Below are 19793 nucleotides of genomic sequence, written 5' to 3'. Positions count from 1 at the left end.
TCCGGCAAAGGGTTCTGTCTGTCCTCTGTCTCAAAACAAAAAGGAAGGAAAAAAAATCTAATCTCAGGTGAACTGAGATTGTTCTAAAAAGCCCGTGTGTGATGAGGGTGAAACGGGTCTCACATGACGGTGGTTTTCCCGGCGCCGTTGGTCCCCAGCAGGGCAGTGATCTGGTCTCTGTGAAAGGCGAGGGTCAGATCTCGGACGGCCGCCTTGTGGGGTTCGTACTCCTTGGTCACGGACACCAGGGCAACGCCCGGTGGGCCTCCTCCAGGCTTTCCCTCCCCGTTCTGCTGCAAGGACCCTGAGAAGAAGATGTAGATTCATCCTGACGGACTCCAAGAGCCCCTGAAATAATGCTCACGTGTACCAGTCCAGGGGCCTGCCTTGGACTTGAATTGTAGCTCCGTGAAACACACACAGCAACTCAAAACCCTTCCTTACCAAAACCAAGGGGCGAATTAGGTAACGGCAAAACTTAAATGAGATGGCTGATTACGGGGGCGCCTGGGTGGCTCAGTTGGTTAAGCGTCTGCCTTCGACTCAGGTCATGATCCCAGGGTCCTGGGACCGAGCCCCATGTCAGGCTCCCTGCTCCGCGGAGAGTCGGCTTCTCCCTCTCCCTCTGCCACTCCCCCTGCTCGTGTTCTCTCTCTCTCTCTGTCTCTCAAATAAATAAATAAAAATCTTTAAAAAAAAAAAAAATACATTGCAATGTTGACCGTGGTATAAACCACCATGATGGGAGCTTGTGTATCTATAGGTTGGCCCTGAAGTCCTGCTTTCGTGGAACCAGCAGGTGTCAGTGAGGCACAGAGGGACAGAGGATCGGGGGTCCCGCCCTGTCTCCCGGGACGCACGCTCCTCGCTTGTAAGGGGCAGGGATGGTCTTGCTCTTACAGTAATGTCGGAAATACTAGCATGTGTGAAACACTTGGCGATTTCCACAGCCCACTCCACCGGGCAGCTGTCCCCCTTTGCTTTAATTTCTCACACAAATTCATGTGGGAACTGAAGCTTCATTTTGCGGCCATATAATATGTGCACAAACACCCCCAGGGCAGAGGGGCTGAAACAGCAGGGGACGCTAACAGCCCAGGGCTCTGGCCCCCAGGCTCAACATCATCAGGGGATTCTTTCTTGCGACTTGGTCCCGAGCTGGGTTTCTGAGCCCAAGACGGGCCCCGGCCAGCAGACGCAGTTACAGAGATTCGAGTGGGGTGAAAAACAAGGAAAACCGACCAGAAGGGAAAACATGTACCTAATACTGCTACTCTTTACAAACCTTTATTGTCAAAGTGCCCATTGATGAAGGACAGGTCAGAACCAGGCGCAGGCGGTCTTTTTGCCACTAGCCCGCACAAATTCTTCCAGTAGGACGCGGTAAAGGGAAAATACCACGGTTTCCTTAAACCGAACGTTCCTAAAAAATAAGACACAGTTAAAATCGGTATCCTTATCTTTTTCTACGTGGAAGATTCTGTACGAGAATGCCTTCACTAATTAATACGCAATGTTATTCCATGTTAAAGCGTTGCGTACACATCCCACATATGACCCGGTGACAATCTGGGGGACGGTGTATTAGCCATGCGGGGAGCCCTCATGCTCTGTCTTCAGCCTGACCCACGGCCGACTGCTGGGTCCCCTGACAGCCGCCTCCCCCAGGAGGCCTTTGGAGCAGGTGTTCGGTGAACAGGCAGGTATTTATCCAAAAATAAAAGTCGCGTTGAGCGATTCCTGAATGTTCGCCAGAGTAAAGCTCGCCCCAGTCCCGTTGCCCCATTACGCAGCTGTCACTCTCTTGTCCCGTCTTTGACATCTGCATGGTTCCTAGACACGGATTAAGAGCGTGAAGGAATTAATCCATTAACACATTTACAAAGAAGAATACATAATGCCAACATTTCCATATGAAACATCGACATTCTTCAAGCGTACTCTCCAAATTCATTCCGGCCCACTTAACAGTCACTTTGCCCTCATTATATTGTTGAAATGAAAGTGGATTTAATTATTAACACCTCTCAATTTTCTTTAACACATCCATTCTAGCCTAAGTTCGATGCGTGCTCCAAATCCTCCAAGCGATTGAAGAGATGAAGGCCTATGTGAAGACCGTTTTAACACTTTGACCCTCCAGCCAAGGAAAGATGGGCGCCCCTCATCCGGTCTAACCCAAAGACTCAGAGACATGGTCGCAAAGCAGAATGGGCAAGTGAAGGAGGGTGTGGGGCTGGTATCCGGTCTAGCAGTCACTTCTGGTACAGGTGGAGCTGAGTCCCCTCAAATTCATGTCAAAATCCTAACCCCCAGTAACTCAGAACGGGGCCGTATTTGGAGGAAGGCTTTCAAGAGATAATTAAGGTTAAATGAAGTCGCTGGGTCAGCCCTCATCCAATCTGATGGGTGTCCTTATGGGAAGAGCTTAGGACACAGACAGGGAGTGTGGGCAGATCAACAGGGCACGGGGAGAAGGAGGAACCAGCCTTGCGCACGCCCGGATCTTGGAGCCCCTCCAGCCTTCAGGGTGGGAGAGACTAGATTTCCCTTGTTTAAGCCATGCGGTCCGTGTCATCACACACGCCCTCGAAAACATGCAACAAGCAGACAGAGTGCTCTCCAAGGCCCTTGCCAAGTACTCACTACCCCTAGACGGGAAGAGATGAGCCGCCCACGGATAATTCCCTCCTATTCCATACTCTCGGGCACTGGTCGGGACCCCGCCTGTGTTCATTCACAGGGTCCCGTGACCACACAATGTGGGGGTGCTATTACCACCTCTCCCTTCCCAGGGGGAAGGACACAGGCGGCCAAGCTGTGCGCCGCAGCCCCGCGGCATCTGCCTCTCTGAACACAGGCCTGCAGCAGCGAGAACACTCTGTTGCCCTGGATCCGAAGGAGACGGGAGACGCGCGTGGGAATATGGAAGGAGGAGGCCCTGCCCACGGGCACACGCACGCTGAGTTTGCGGAAATAAAAGGAGAGACGCCAACGGAGGCAGAAGTAGCCTCTTCGGCCAGTGCTGGTAGTTGCTCCTCTGGCCCCCACATCTGGCATCTTCTGCTGAGGGACCCCGCCCCGGTGACCATCGCTCACTGCCCTTGACCGTGCCAGTGTGAGTGGGCACCACCTGTCGGACGGGCAAGTGGGCGGTGGCCCCAAATGCCTTGGGGGGTCAGAGTCTGCATTAGCAGAGGCAAAGGCGGCACCTGGATGCACGGACAGGAGTCTCAAGGACCCCGAACTGTCCCCAGGAGGTCCCATGAGACCTGATCTGGGGTCATGGCTACAGGGACGGGAAGGACAGAAGATGCAGGAGGGGCCTTTCAGAGCTAGAAAATTCACATCGGAAGACAGAAATTGGAAACAAATTGAATATTAATGGCCAGTTTGCTAATTAAGCCATCCCTGCTCTAATCTGTTTGCACTTTTAAAGTCCTGCTAATTAATCTATTAATGTAAATGGATGAGGGGGAAGCCTGCCAAATCCATTAGCAGGGAGGCCACTCAGCTCCTAGGCTGTCCTCGGCAGCTCCTTTGCTTTTGCTTGTAAATCCAAATGTGTTTTATGTGCACTCTACGAGCACAAGCATCCTGCTCACATTACCATACGTAATCGGGCACAGTAACATATGCAAAGGCCCTGCACTTCTCCGGAGCTCGTCTCCTCCCAGGGAGCTGCCTGCTGGCTCACGTGGGCCAGGAAACTCATTAGCATTGCCCCCCAAAACCTGACAGTGATAAAAGCAGAAGTCAATGCAACTAGACAGATCAAGTGAAATCAGATTTAATTGGAAGCACATAAAGAAGGGTTTATGAAATGAAAAGACTTCGAGAGGACCAGATGTCTGCCGGGGAGCTCTGCGCAGGCCCAGGGATCTGCACTTGACCTTGAACCTGGCGGGCCAGGAGGCTGGGTCCTCACGGGGCCTCCCGCTCAGACACCAGGGTGAGAAATGCGGGGGTCTGGACCCACCCCATCACTCCACGGACAAGACCAACAGCAGGACACGGAGAGCAACAGGGAAACTGCCCACCCAGCCCCGGCGGGGGAGGCCTTGTTACCCGCCGGAGCCTCGCAAACAGCAATCCTCAACTTGCTGAGACTCTCACAGAGGGTGTTCTGGAAATGTGGGAAGGGGTACTTTTGGTTGGCACAGTGAATGGATGTTTTAAATTGTAGGCTTTATTATTATTCAGGCATGAGGAAGCCAAGAGATCAGGAAACCGGCCTTTGGAAAGATGGGTTGCTACTCAGGTCCCGGGAGGAGGGGACATGGGGCACCAGGCAGGGCCCCGTGGGGAAGCACCAGGCTCCATCAGGGAGGCTCAGGGGAGGCGAGCACAGGCAGGAGCCTTTACTGTGGCTGCTGTGGAAGGAGCAGGTGAGGTAGGGAGAGCAGGCTGGCTCTGGGGCATAGCAGCTGTCCCTAGTTGCTCAGTCCCTGGGGCAATGCGGGCAGGAGACAGGATAGCCTACAGAGGGGGTGGTGGAGTGCAGCTCTGGATGGCTGGCTTTGCAGATGAAAAGGGAGCTCACCAGCAAATCCTTTACTATCTCTAGGATTGGCTAGCCCTTGGGAGAGAGTCCCTCCTGGGTCCCTGAGGCTCCAAGATGTCAGAGCATCAGATACACAGAAGATAAAAAGGCAGGTTAATAAATAGGGGGTAGCACAGATGGCCTTTAGTGGGCGGGCATCTGGGGTGGAGGGTGTCCTACAAAGGGCAGAACAACGCAGCCCAACAAAGAATTGCCCTTGACCTGCCTTCTGTGAGGCTCATCCCACACAGCCATGCAAGTGAAAAGCCCCCGCTAGGGGTACCTGGGTGGCTCGGGCGGTTAAGCGTCTGCCCTCGGCTCAGGTCATGATCCCTGGGGTCTTGGGATCGAGTCCCATGTTGGGCTCCCCGCTAAGCGGGGAGTCTGCTTCTCCCTCTACCCGACCCCCCCCCCACCACCGGCTCGTGTCCTCTCTCTCTCTCTCTCCCTCAAATAAATAAATAAAAGAAAAAAAAAAAAGAAAAGAAAAGCCCCTTCTAGCAAGTCAAGCCTAGGACCTATGAACACAAAGCTCCTGGGCAGTTTTAATACACACTGAATTTTCCAGGGAACGCAACCACCTTGCAAACCATTGAAGGATTACTGTCTGGCGCAGAAGTGTTCAGAATTTCAGAAAACCACATCATCAGTGCAATGCCAACTAGACGTTTTCGAAAACTCAAGGCCACACAGTTAAGCAGCTCATGTGACTCGGGACACGCAAAATCAGGACAAAACGTTTGAGACGGCTTTTAACAAACTTAGAACCAGGTATTTTCAAAATTAGCAGAGTTCTATGAAATGCACTACGTTTTATTAATAAAGGTTCTTTTAGAAGCTATGTCATGTCTTCATCATTCTGTATATTTTTTAAGTTGTATAGCAAAATAATCCACTTTGTAGAACATCCACTTTGTAAAAATTACACATTGAAATGATTAATAGGGAGGCCTCCTATTGTGTTTGGTCTTACTCTGACGCTGTTGCGAAGTGTCTACCCCTTGGCTCTCTGAAACCTGAATCATGTTACTGTTTCTTCGCCCGATCCACCCTCCGTCCTGCCATCTACCAAAGAATGTTATCACCAGAGGCTTTACGACCCTGGGGACTGAATGTAGGCCCTTGCGTGGGTGAATTATAAGACAGGAAATATATCCTTGGTTACATTGCATCATTACCTGCCCCACTTTTTTTGATCTATTATTTATTATTAGAGAGACAGTGTGTGTGAGCTTGTGATCGGGGAGAGGAGCAGAGAGAGGACAAGCAGATTCCGCGCTGAGCTTGGAGCCCGACGTGGGGCTCGATCCCAGGGCCCTGAGATCACGACCAGGGCCAAAAATCAAGAGTCAGATGCTTAACAGACCGAGCCACCCAGGTGCCCCTGCCCCGTGTTTTAACATGAGAAGTTACTGGACCCCACACTTTCAAATAAGACCCAAATTATTGACAAAAGTGTCATTCTTGTATCCACTTTGCCTTGGCACTGTTTCATCTCACATTATTCCTACTTTAATTAAAATTATTCTCATATTTTTATCATATAGAAACAATTCTGATTACTATGAATGACCTTAATATTAGTTTTTGTAACAGTTTTCATACAATTTATCTCAGTCATATATTTTCTTTGCTTCCAGTACCAAACGGCGGTGGCTCCTTTTCCTTCCCTTAAATCCAAACTTACACCATAAGAAGTAAGGAAAAGCATCTGAGTACTTCCCCTCCTAATAAAATCATGCCTCAGCACTGAGAATTTATGTTATTTTGTTACAAGTTACTTTCTTTTTATTTCTTTTATATTACAGTGAAGACAGTACATTAACTTTTTGAATCAGGTAGGTAAGCAGGCCTTATTATCTGTGAATTCCATTTCAGGAGAGCAAAGGGGCATTACAAAATATTTGTCTTAAAAAGAACGCATGGGGGGGGCGCCTGGGTGGCTCAGTCGTTAAGCGTCTGCCTTCGGCTCAGGTCATGATCCCGGGGTCCTGGGATCGAGCCCCGCATCGGGCTCCCTGCTCGGTGGGGAGTCTGCTTCTCCCTCTCCCGCTCCCCCTGCTTGTGTTCCCTATCTCGCTGTGTCTCTCTCTGTCAAATAAATAAAATCTTTAAAAGAAAAAAAAAAAGAACGCATTGGGTCAGCAAGCCCCTTGAAATTGCAATCCCACTTATGAATCTTGAAAGCCCATCAGTATTTTCTGGCAATTTCATTTTTTGTTATTACTGGTAGTCTGGGTGAGAGTTAAAAATAAATAGTATAATTTGTACCATATATACATTATTGCAATGTAATGTAAACAGTGTCATTTAAGGATACGTAAGTTGCCATATAGGGCAATTTAATTTCTTGATTAAAAAAAGGAAGAAAAATCTGTCGTCATCTTTGGCAAACTCCATGTCTTTTTATCTTTAGATATGTTTTCAGGACACCTGAGTGGCTCAGTCAGTTAAGCGCCTGCCTTCAGCTCAGGTCATGATCCCAGGGTCCTGGGATTGAGCCCCGCATTGGGCTCCCTGCTCAGCGGGGAGTCTGCTTCTCCCTCTCCCTCCACCCCTCCCACCTGCTCATGCTCTCTCTCTCTAATAAATAAAATCTTTTTTAAAAAAAGAACTTCTAAAACTCAACCCCCAATAAAACAAATGATGCAATTAAAATATGGGCAGAAGACATGAAGAGACATTTCTCCAAAGAAGACATCAGATGGCCAACAGACAAATGAAAAGACATTCAACATCACTCATCAAGGGGGAAATGCAAATCAAAACCACAATGAGATACTACCTCACAACTGTCAGAATGGATAAAATCAACAACACAAGAAACAACAGGTGTTGGTGAGGATTTGGAGAGAGGGGAACACTCGTGTACTATTGGTGGGAATGCCAACTGGTATAGCCATTGGAGACAACAGTATGAAAGTTCCTCAAAAAATTAAAAATAGAAATACCAAATGATCCACTACTTGGCATTTACTCAAAGAATATAAAACCACCAATTTGAAAAGATATACGCACCCCTATGTTTACTGCAGCATTATTTACAAGAGCAAAGCTGTGGAAAGAGCCCAAGTGTCCATCAACAGACGAATGGATAAAGAAGACGTGGTGTATACGTACAATGGAATATTACTCAGCCATCAGAAAGAATGAATTTTGCCATTTGCCATGACATGGAAAGAACTAGAGGGTATTATGCTAAGTGAAGTAAGTCAGTCAGAGAAAGACAAATACCATATGATTTCACTCCTACGTGGAATTTAAGAAACAAAACAAACCAACAACAAAAAAAGGAAACAAACCAAAAAAACCCCCCAAAAACAAAAAAACAGACTCAACTCTAGAGAACACACTGCTGGTCACCAGAGGGGAGGGGGTGGGGGATGGGAAACAGGTGATGGGGATGAAGGAGGGCACCTGTCGTGATGAGCACCGGGTGACGTATGGAAGTGCTCAATCTCCGCCTTGCACACCTGAAACTAGTATTATGCTGTATGTTAACTATACTGGAATTACGATTTTTTAAATTTTAACTAAATATTATTATATTTTATCCCTTATTTCATAAACAGTTCGGTCCACAGCAATGATTTCCCATATCCCACCCCCACATATATTCCTGTAAAACAGAATTCCATAGATGTGTAACTAGTTCACAGGAGTCCATACTACAAATGCAAAACTGATTCATCATCAGTCCACACTCTTAGACAGAAATGTAGGTTTGCCAGAGTTTTGCTTTCAAAGATAATGTGCAAGGAACATCTATGTGCACACATACTTTGCACTCACCTGGCTATTTCTTCAAATTTCTGAGTCAAAGAAAATAAACATTATTTTAATTTTTAATTTTTTAATTTTTTATCATTTTTTTAAAGATATTATTTTTAAGTCATCTCTAGAGCCAACACGGGGCTCGAACTCACGACCCCGAGATCCAGAGTTGCCCACTCCACTGCCCGAGCCAGCCAGGCGCCCTGAGAATAAACATTTTAAGAATTTTTTAACATGCGACAAATTTGACACACTCTACTGCTTGTCAACTGAGACTACTGCCAGTTATTTCATTTTCTCATAAACTAAACGCCTGCACAGAAAAATCAGGCCCATATTCCTCTACAAGTCATTACAGTTTTCATCCGAGAAGGAAACATTGTCTTCCATGCTCTGTGCGACATGAAACTATTTTATAAGTTTATCAGATACCAGCTTTTCTTTTTGTGATGGTTTATTCAAGTTATTTCCTCGTATTTGTATTTAGATAGGTCTTCTTAAAATGTGAATTGGGAATGTTAACGTTTTCTTTCATGGATTCATTAAATAGTTTTTAGAAGCTTGTGAAGAGTCCTGTAATTTTATTTATTTGGATATTTTTAAATTCTTATAATAGAAACTCGATTTTTGTTATTTATGTCTCTGGCATCATGGTTAGAAAGGCCTTTGTTCTCTTTACAATGATAATTTTTCTAAAAAAAAACATACTTCCCCTATTTCCTCATTATTTTTAGTAATATTTATCTCTGATAAATTCATGAATTTTTAACCTTTCTCATTGATTAAAAGTGCGACATTTAACACAAATGAAATTATTACAGTGGTTTGGCTCCCAAACTTTCTAGTTTTTCCAGGGTTCTACTATTATTACATGAGCACTCTGCCACTTTAATCCTTGACAATTTACGGTGAGGTTCTGTGTGGTCATCAGCCACCAGTCCCCTTCATTATTTTCAACAGTTTTTGACCACTGTCATTAATTTACATTTCTAGCTGCCCTTTAGAAACATTTCATGAATCAAAACCAAATTCCCTTTTTAGTATTTTTTATTTAAACGATTTATGTGGGTTTTGTTATGTTAACACAACGCTTCATACGAAATGGTATAAATTAATGTGGAGAAAATCAACACACTTAAAATGGTAAATATCCACATTAAGGAACATGGCATCTCTTTGTATTTATTCAAATCTAATTTATGTTCACCATTTTTTTTTTAGAGGGAGCGTGGGGAGTGGGGAGGGGGAGAGAGAGAATCTTAAGCAGGCTCTACGCCCAGTGAGGAGCCCAACGTGGAACTTGATCTCATGACCCTGAGATCCTGACCTGAGCCAAAATCAAGAGTCAGCTGCTTAACTGACTGAGCCCCCCAGGTGCCCCATTGCCAAATTTTTTTACTCTCTTATTTGATACATACTCTCTTCTACATTGGATTCACACCGAGATATTTTACTGCTCTTGAGAATGTTACCGTGTCGCATTTATTGCTGACACACAGCAAAGCTGGTGGTTTTCCCGTCTGTGCGTTTGAGATCAGTCATCCGATTGGTCCTGCCTTTCTTCATCTGATTCTTGCATATGACCTGCCAACAACGCTGGTCTGTCTCCTGGTTTTGACATCTCTGTCTTGCTGTGTTTTGCTTCCTTCCCCAGCGGCTGGAGCCTTCACCTCAACATCTAATTCCCGCCCATGACAAGCACCTGCAGGGGACGCTGAGCGTGGCACGGGGCGCCCCAGCTGAGACATGCTCCTCCCTCTCCGGTCCCCCGATCTCCTCCCCACCTCACCTGCCCCGGCCCCTGATGGCCCTGAGAAGACACTGCAACCATGAGAGAGCCTCCCGGGCTCCCACCACCATCATCATCATCATCATCAAACCCAAAGCCCTTCTCCACCTGCTTCCCCTGACAGCTTCAGCCGCTGCCCCGCTTCAGTTCTGACTCAGCCGCGCTTGCAAAAGCTGCCGATCAACCCTCCTTCCCAGGATCTCTGTCTCCATCTCCCCCTCTGTCTCTGTCCTGGAGCAGGCTGCACCTGCAGACGTGAGCAGGACCGGGGCTTCGCTCGCTGGAAATGCCTTACTTTAAGATAGGACAACGTTCCCACCGTGCCTCCTGTCCTGAAGGAGGAGGGGAGAACTCAGCTCCTTCTGGATTCCTGCCCAAATTTCCTGCGGATCTCTGCACCGCCAAGGGTAACCTGTCTTTGCTGGGGTTTATGCTTGTCTGTGGACACATCACCATTATTTATGTAGCTGTAGGTCTCTGTCCCTTAATGTTGTGTTCAGTGCGGTGAGCCCTGACTGTGCAAAGCTCGGTTTTTCCTCTCCTTGGTTAATGACTGTTCCATTTCTCTTCTGTTTCACTCGGTCTGTGTGTCTCCTCACCAGGGAGAGCATCAGTCTGCGAGGCCCGTCTGTTTGTCTCCTTGCAGCCACCTGTCTGCATCTCTCCCAATTCCGGGGACACCCGCCACCCTCCCGTCCCCGGCCGTGACTTAGCACCCTATGCCTTTGCTCGTGACCCCCTTCCTCAAACATTTTAACATCGACATCACGTGCGTAATTTCTAACATCCCTCCCTCATGCCGGCTAGCTGCCTTTTAATATCCAGTGCTTCTCATTCGATTTTATTTCACCTTGGTATTCCTCAGTTAACTTTTTTTTAACTTCTTATTTCCTAGAATCCAGTTTTTCTTTAATTTTATTCAAAGTCCCCAGACCATGCAATCCAAAATTCCAAAATAAAACACATTGCAGGTTTATGCGCGCTCTCTAATTCTTAAAGGCCGTGTGTTCCTGATTTTCTGTGAGATAATCTTGTCAATGGCACCTTTCATTTGGATTTTTACTCATCCCTCAATGACACATGAGCGTTCCAAGTCTGAAAACAGAATGGACGGATTGTCTTTGTATCCTTTCATAGTCAATGTGTGTATGATTAGAACATCTCTCTCTCTAAGTCTCTCTCTCTCCCTCTTTCTCTCTCTCTCTCTCTCTCTCAGTCCTTAACTTTAAAGGTTAGATGCCACTTGAAATATCCAGGTGCTTTGGAAAATACAGAGACAGAATCACAAGTCATTTCAGTAAGGGCATAGAATATCATCAAAACATTACTGCTAAAAATATAAGATAAAGAAACTTTAAAAGCTGTTTCTGCTCTTTTCGGCCTGAGCCAAGCGTGTGGTACGCGTACCTCCTTCCCCACGAACCCAGCAGGGAAAACCATTACTGTTGGTGGCCCAGCTTCCCATGGCCTCCAGGACGCACCTGCCACACCATGGGAGAAATCCCACACTTGACACCGCTGACACTCCGGGTTTGGAGGTGACACCTGACCCCAGCCCCCTGCACAGCCCCTCATTCTCAGCCTGGTTTTCCTCCAGGTTCTGTCCCCAGCTGACCCGGCAGAGAGAAAGATCTCTCCACTCCTGCTCCACACCGCCTCCGACTCCTGCCCGACCTGGTCCCCGTGGGGCCAAGGAAGCACGTGCCCCCAGGCTCTCCTGCCCTCACTCACCACATCCCTGATCCTGAGAACCGTGACCCTAGGTCTTCCCTGTTCTTTGACAGAAACCTACTTGGGAAGCCGCCTGGTGGCCGGGTTGCGGGGGGGGTTGCGGGGTCCGTCAGGATGGAGGCACTTCCGTTCTATCCTCGGGTGGCCTTTACCATTTCATTCAGGACTCAGGCAGCCCATCTCTTCTTCACCTTCACCAAACATTCACACCTCCCTCTAAAACACATCCTACGAACGCCCTCTCTGAGGTCTCATTTAAATTTAGAATAATTACTTATTCTTCTAATATTCATGTATATTGCTTTAAACTGTGTTTTTAGCTTATTTGGGGCATCTCTTACCGTGCAGAATTCTTACCAGGAATCAAGTTGCTCAAGTACCATCCACATAAAAAATAAAGGCCTGAATCAAAGAGAATCATCCAGCAAACCCAGCCAAATGTCATGCCCATTTGTTCCGGAGGCTGGTACATGTTACTCCACTGAACCCCTGGAAGGAAGAAAAAGGTCAGAGTCAGAACCGCGCACCCTCGCTCAGGGCAGATTCAGGTGAGTGAGTTCGTGCGTTCTAGAACCTCAAAGCAAAGGTGAACGCAGCCGAGACAAAAGGCAGGTCATCCCCGCGGATCACAATTCCTCAAATGAATTGGGAACCTGCTTAATCTCACGTGGATTTCAAGGAAATCAGGTGGAGTGGCTTTAACCACATTTGAATATCTAACATGTAAGATTTTGTGTGTGTGTGTGTGTATGTGTGTGTGTGTGTGTGTTAGTGTTGATTTACTTCTATCTCGATTTGTTGCCTCACCAAAATGCATCTATCCAGGGCAACTGGGTCGTGGGGGGTATTCACATCAGCTGAGGCAAACGCCAGCGTCTCAATCCAAACGTTCCACTGGTAATAAAGACCTTCTCCTCCAGCGCTTGCAACAGGACCAACTGGAAATGCCTAAAAACCTGAATCACTGGGTCTCGTTTTACAAAAGCCTCCCCTTCCTTACCTGTTTCTTGCCCTTCCAGGAAGGTGATGAAAAACACTCCTTGTCCAAAGGCGGTGGTGGAGAGCAGGCACTGCCCATGGGGGATGGAGAGAGAAATAGCACGTTAGTGCTTGATGGAGAGCCCAGAAAACCCACGGCACTAAATCCAAACAGAGAAGTCACAGGGTGTTCCCACCGAGCGACGCCAAAGCATCGCTCCGGGCGGTGATTTCAATATCTGAACCCAGAAGACGGAGCGGAACGTCAGCCCACTCTGAAAAGCCTGATAACAAGCTAGTTTTTAATGTGGAGAAGAATTCTTTCTCTTTACTGCAATGCTTGAAATGCCATAGACCCAATGCACCACATACAGAAATGCGTAACTCAAAACAGTGGAGAACAGAACGGAGCGATTTCTTGTTTTTTATTATTAAGTGAATGCCCTGGAGCATGCTGCGGGCAGACTGAGGGAACATCCACACAATGCTGCACTAGGGAGAGAGCCCACTGGAGGGAAATGCTGCTTTATTTCCACTGGACAGGTCCTACGTCCACAAAAAAGCCCACTGAACATGTATTTTACACTTAAAAAGATCGTGTACCAGAGTTAGATTTTTTCTTTTTTCTTTTTTCTTTTTTTGGCAAAGAAACATTTGAACATGCACAAAGGAAATCCAACGGTGTATGCTGGAACATTTAAACAGAGGGACTGAAGTAAAAACACACATGACAGTAATTGAAATTCCAGGCCAGGTGGTCAGTGGGCTCTTTTCCTACCTGGAAGGAGTATGGGGGCGTGGAAGGGAGGTAAGGGATCCCAGGAGTTTTAATGATTCTGGAAACAGCTAATGAACACTAACCCAAAATTATTGGTTCCGAATTATTGCAGGTGTGACATCAGCTAGCTGGAACTGGTGAGCACCTATCAATGGATTAAAATCCTGATTCAAGGTGGCATTTCTTCATCGTGCTGTGTGTCCATGGCCAGTAGGAACCATGGAGCTTTATGGATGCTGGAGAAAAATAACGTGGCCTTCACAGAGGAATTCTACCCTGAGGCTCCAAGTGAGCAGAGAAAGTGACACCGTCCCAACAGGCAAGGGTCCATCAGCCGTCATGACGCTGTTCAGGGACAGGTAACCTCTGAGGGCCTTCAAGTGCCCCGGAGGAGCCCTGAGATTCTACCCCTCCTTGACACCTTCCAAATTCTCCCTTGGTGGCTCCAGTCACACCTCCCAACACACTGCAGTTGGGGAACCTGGCCTGACCTGTGGGGGGGTGGGGAAGAGAGATCTGGGGCTGGCTCTCTGGAGTGGACCGTCCTCAGCCACGCACTCGTCCCTTCCCTGTGGACAGAGTTCCCTGCGCCCGCCAGGCACTTCTCATCCAAGAAGGAATGAGTGTGCCTCTTTTATGTATTTCACATCGCACACCTAACAGAATTCTTGTACTTTTTCGGGAGGTGCACTTTAAACGGATGAATGATTCCGACATCGCTAACGGAGGGATCTTTCCACTTAATGTGAGGTCATTCCTGATGCTTCAAGAAAAATGCTTAATTTTTACTGCTAGAATAGCTTTGGAAAGCTATCTCTTTCCATTCAGGAAACAAAGAGACACGGAGGTCCTACGCTGCCTTTGGGGTGCGACCGATTTCCAAAAAGTCTCCAGAGGAGAGTCCCCATTACGTGAAAAGCGCCAATTCTTCACAGGCTGCCTTCTAGCAAAATCACTGCAATGCCAATCAATGGCAGCTGCAAGGTCTGCCTCTGGGAGCCGAATAAAGAGAGGCTGGTATCAGGAAGCCCACCTAGATCTGAAAATGACAGACCGATGGATGGATGTCATGACTGATTGGTTGGGTAGATACAGCAGTTTGAAAAAAGAAAGAAAAGACACCCCACTTACCAGAAGCGTCTGAACGACAACACTCAGTTGGTTATGGAGAACCAACAGCACGATATAGGGCAGAAAGTTGATCATATACACCAGGCTGGTACAGAGGGCGGCTGTGTTCGCTTGACTGAAAAACACACTCAAGAAGTAACTCATCATGATGACCGACACCCCAAAATCCAGGAGAAACAGGAAAATGATACAGGCATTGCTGTGCGCGAAGATGCCGCTCACTTTGAGAATGACGGCCAGGGCGGCGCTGCTTAAGGCCAACATGGCCATGTTCTCCAGGAACCAGGCCAGGAAGAAAATGGTGGGGTGCACTCCCATCATCCTCATGTACTGTCAAAAGAACGAAATGCAGAGTTATCACCCGGATCCTTGAGAAAGAACAGATCAGATCATGGGAGAGAGGTGGCACTCGAAACTTCCATGTTGGGGCCAGCGTGGAAATCAGCCCCGCACAGACCCCAGAGCCCAGCATCCGTTCTAGCGAACGCTCCCCTGGGGAGGTCACAGCCGTGAGCCCACACAGCGGAAGGGCCGGGGCAGACCCCAGCTCCCAGGTGCTCCCTTATCCATTTGGACTTTGCTGGTTTTGTTTCTTTCCTCCTTTTTACATTTTGGTGTTTTTAGTTGTTTTCCTTCTTTTTTAATCTTCCATCATTTTGGTTGTGTTGGTTTGGTTTAATGAGGACAAACAGGAAAACAAAGGGAGGGGGAGATACTGGGCCTTAAGCTGTTCGAGTTGGGCGTCTCTCGTGTGAGTGTTAGAATGCATTTTGCAAAACCACTCAGCTTAAAGTAATAACAACAAAATTAATGCATCCGTTAAACCTCCTGTCTTCTGTCTATAACATCGGGGTATCTTGGAGGGTGGGGCTGGTCACTGGTAAAAGGAGACCAATTCAGCATGACCGGCCCCCGGTCCCCAGTCCCCACGTCCAGGGGCCCCGCTGGATGGGGAGGAAACACAGAAATGCAGGAAAACATCCGTTCTAAATAGGTGAATGACGTGGGAAACAGCAGTGCAAGTCCCAGTCAGAACTAAAGGTGAACACGGCACTTGACCTCGCCGCTCCTTCACCTCAGTTAATAGGAGGCAAGGGGGTAACGTGCACCCATCCTCCACGGAGGCCAGCCTTCACCGGGTACTTTCAGGAACTTTCACTCTTAACAGCAGTTTTGATAGTATCCGGTTTTAACGATATTAAAGCAAAAACAGCAAGGCGGCCGTGAAGCCATCTAACCATAAATCAAGGTGGGAAGTCCGCCCTTAGGTCTTTTCAGGTTGTAGAAGAATTGCTGATGGGCAATGCTGGCCCCCGTCTTTGAACCTGGCATGCCAGACCTTGGGCTTCCTTCCATCCCCACAGGAAACACCTGTTAACCTGGCAGGGCGTCAGGCTTCAACGTGAAATGCTTTCCCCCCGGGGCCCCCTCCCGGCTGTGCACGGGAACCCCGGCAGAGAGGAGAACAGGCAAAACTGAGTCCGGGGGTGTTATGGGACAGAATTCGGCTCCAAAGGCCCCCGCGGCCCCTGTTGGTCCCCCAGGCAAGCACTCAGCTGATTACCTCTTCTATCTGGATCTCTCGCTCGTAAACCAGCTTTCGGACCATGGCGGCCACAGACACCATCCACGTCAGCATCATTATCAGAGGGAAAAAGAAGCCGACATTGTTCAGAAATCTGCAAGGAAATATTCCCGTCAACACCCAAGGGCAAGGAGAGTGGTTCTACTCAGATTCCGGCTCACGCGTGCACGCGTTTTCACGTTGTCCTTACAAGTGACAAACCCTTTTAAGGAACAACATCTCATTCGTCCATTTCAACGGGATGGCTGGCCGGTGTCCTGATTTAGTAGGCACGCGAACTCACGAGGGAGACGCTCTGGCTGGAGGTCCCTTGAGCGGCCACTGTCCCCCACCCCCAATCACTGCGGACACCTTCCTAGGCAGAGCAGGTGGCGAGAAGGACACAGGCCATTCATTCATGCCTACAACCTCCCCCACTTAGTTGGGACCACTGTGTATCTTCAATGCATGATCTCAGTTGACCACAGATTATTGCCTTACAAGATGCCTGAAAAGTGCCCGTTGAAAGTCTCCCTGTTGCGGCGCACCTGGGTGGCTCAGTCAGTTAAGCGTCTGACTCTTGGTTTTGGCTGAGGTCATGATCTCAGGGACGTGAGATCGAGCCCCGCGTCGGGCTCCATCAAGGAGTCTGCTTGTCCCTCTCCCTCTGCCCCTCGCCGCTCCCCTGTTCCCGTGCGCGCGCGCTGTCTCCCATAAATAAATAAAATCTAAGAAAGAAAGAGAGGGAGGGAGGCTCCCTGAGCCATGGGGTGGTTTAATTCATCACAGAGGGTGCCCGGAGGGGCAAGCCATTTGACTGGGCAGGTGGCCCATGATTGAACCGAAGAGAGAAAGGTCCTGTCGTGAAGGGATCCTGCATTCGGGGGGCGGCGGGGGGGAAGGGAAGCACCTGACACAAGCCAGGACAAGGAGATACGCAGTGTGGTGTCAAGCACGTGGAAGAACAGCTTCAGCCCCAGTGGGAAGGGATGCTTATCTCAAACAGGGTAGCTGGGCAATTTGTCTGTAGAAGAAGCATCAGAGCGGAGAGCAGATGAAGTAAGGAAATGAGTCCCGCAGGACTCGCAGGGATCTGGAGGGAGATGGCTCCAGGCCGAGGGGCAGCAAGTGCAAGGCCTGGAGGTGGGAGCACGGCGGCACGGCTCTGGAGTGGCCAAGGACTGCATGGGTTAGCAGATGGGGTCACGCGTCAGCTGGGTCAGATCCTGCAAGGATTTTCTACGTCTGGGCGACAGTGGATTTACTCAAAGAACAAGGGAATTCCGCAAAAGGGCTTTGGAAGGGGGAGAGGGAAATGGGGAGGGGACCTATCAAGTGTACGGTTTTTAAAACGACCACTGAATGCGGTGTAGACAGAGAAGTGAAGGTGGCAAAGCCCATGAAGAAGGAGTGGGAAGGCCAAAGCAGATGTGCAGCAGTGTAGAAAAGACAAGGCAAAGATGCCGACCTGGAGACAGAACCATCTCGCTGCGCCCCTGTTGCAACAGCCCCCAGACCTCCCCTTCAGAGTGTTAACCGCAGTGCGGACCATCTGCCCTTCCCACTGGATGGTAAGGCCTCCCTCTGTACCTCCTCTGCTTGGCAAAGGCCATCCACATATTAGAAACCAACTACCTGTTAAGGAAACTGCGAATGAGTAAAAAAAGAGGGGGAGGGTGGGTTAACGTCTTTGTTTTTGTTCATTTTTCAGCCTGAGATGGTAATAATGAGCCATCAACTTGGTGAATCGCGTTTTAAAGCTCAATATCTGTTAACGCCAATGCTATCCAGAGACGCTAGGTAGTTAACTCATATGCTACTCAGCGTTGTGATTTTTCTGAGGCTTTTTGGTCCTTGTTTTTTATAGTGTCCAGGGCAAGTAGAAGGCTATGAAGGGAAAGTGTCAAATCCTATATAAACCTGCACATCTCACAAGCAACATCTCTTCTCCCAGACTAACCCAATTTACAGCAAAAAATGACTCTTGGATCACTTATAAAGTTAAAAACGTCTAATACAGAGCTTATCTGGGGGATGGGAAGGGTTTGAAAAGAGTTTGTCTATGCGTTCACGAACAATGTCTTTTTTACTTAAAAGCACTGGAACTGGGAGCCTGGGTGGCTCAGTCGGTGAAGCATCTGCCATCGGCTCAGGTCATAATCAGGGTCCTGGGATCAAGCTCCGTGTCAGTGTCCCTGCTCAGCAGGGAGCCTGCTTTTCCCTCTCCCTTCCCCGCCCCAGCCCCGGCTTGTGCTCTCGCACGCTCTCTCTCAAATAAATAAAATCTTTAAAAAACAATAAAAAGGGCACTGGCATTGATGGCTATTAAACTCTGTTCTTCCAGCAACTGGAGCCTGACAGAAGAGCCAATAAGTATCCCACACAAATATTATGTTAAGATTCCATCTGAGTTACTGCCTGGAAGTCACGTTGGGTCGGGATTCTATGTGTGTCTGGGGCCATGATGTGCGTGTCCTAGGGACCACTCCCCCCAGCCGCACCTTCATAAAGGAGAAAGTCATGACAGGCTTGCACGTGAATGAACCCAACTCTGGAGTTCCTGCAGCCACTACCCCAGATCGCAGAGAACATCCAGAAGCCCTGCACGTACATGGCTGAATGAGGCCACCTGGGAGAAACTGCATGGGATGAGAAGTTGGAATACATGGCTTGAGCAAGAAGATAGGAAATGTGAACTGGGAGAACCTAGAAAGAAATAGAAGGGAAAGAGTAGCCATCAGACAAATGAAGATATAATTAGAAGAAGCGCAAGTCAAACTGATATTGCACAAAAAGTGGCACGGGACATTAAAAATTGACATAAGAAACACAACTAAAAGAAACAGAAATAAAGAAAAAGGTATTTTTTTTTAATTGAGGAAATTTTATGGATAAGAAATGCAGGGAAAAGAAATCCATGCAATTGAAGTCCCTGAAGAAGAAGAACCAAGTCCCAAAGAAGAAAAACCAGAAAAACCAAGCTGGAAGATAATAAATTGGTAATGCTGGAACCCATCAAAAGTTTCCATGCAAGAAAACTGGAATCTACACATTGAAAGGTCTTACCTTCTGCCATGGACAATTATTCTAGAATGGTCAACAATGAAATGTATCCCGTTAAATTTATTGAATTTTCAAGTCACTAGCAACCTTCCAAAATTACCAGGTCAAATAAAAGCGGGAAAATATCCAAGTGGCCTCAGATTGCTCCATAATCACATTTAAGGCCAAAGATAATGGAGTCATTTCTACAAGATACTTGAGGAAATACTGAGTCAAGGATTTCATATCCATCCATATGCATCCATATCCATCTTCTCACATATAAATGCTGCAAAGAGTTTTAAGCACATAAGAACTCAGGTTGTATTATCTCATACAATCACCTTAAGGAAATTACTAGAAGACAAATTTTAGCCCACCCAAGGATGACCGGTAAATTACAGTGTAAGAAAATGATAAGCAAGGAACCTGTGTTCCAGGAAAAGTAAGACTAAAACAAAAA

General features: G+C 47.8%; 1 protein-coding gene across 1 annotated transcript in view; it reads right to left on the bottom strand.

Moving 5' to 3' along the window:
- Positions 1-19793, bottom strand: part of ABCA13 (ATP binding cassette subfamily A member 13) — a 315259-nt gene that overhangs the window by 199390 nt on the left and 96076 nt on the right. Inside the window, exons 21-26 of the mRNA XM_088018679.1 lie at positions 16289-16403; positions 14725-15054; positions 12838-12907; positions 12195-12326; positions 1286-1423; positions 124-304 (exon numbers count right to left, since the gene is read on the bottom strand). Of these exons, the coding sequence (XP_087874805.1) occupies positions 124-304; positions 1286-1423; positions 12195-12326; positions 12838-12907; positions 14725-15054; positions 16289-16403 (966 nt within the window). The remainder of the gene's footprint in view (positions 1-123; positions 305-1285; positions 1424-12194; positions 12327-12837; positions 12908-14724; positions 15055-16288; positions 16404-19793) is intronic.

Source organism: Eumetopias jubatus, unplaced genomic scaffold (assembly GCF_037043125.1).
Source record: "Eumetopias jubatus isolate StellerSeaLion01/CBP00866 unplaced genomic scaffold, mEumJub1_p1.0 scaffold_14, whole genome shotgun sequence".
NCBI classification, from domain to species: domain Eukaryota; kingdom Metazoa; phylum Chordata; class Mammalia; order Carnivora; family Otariidae; genus Eumetopias; species Eumetopias jubatus.
This window is presented reverse-complemented; position numbering and strand designations above follow the sequence as displayed.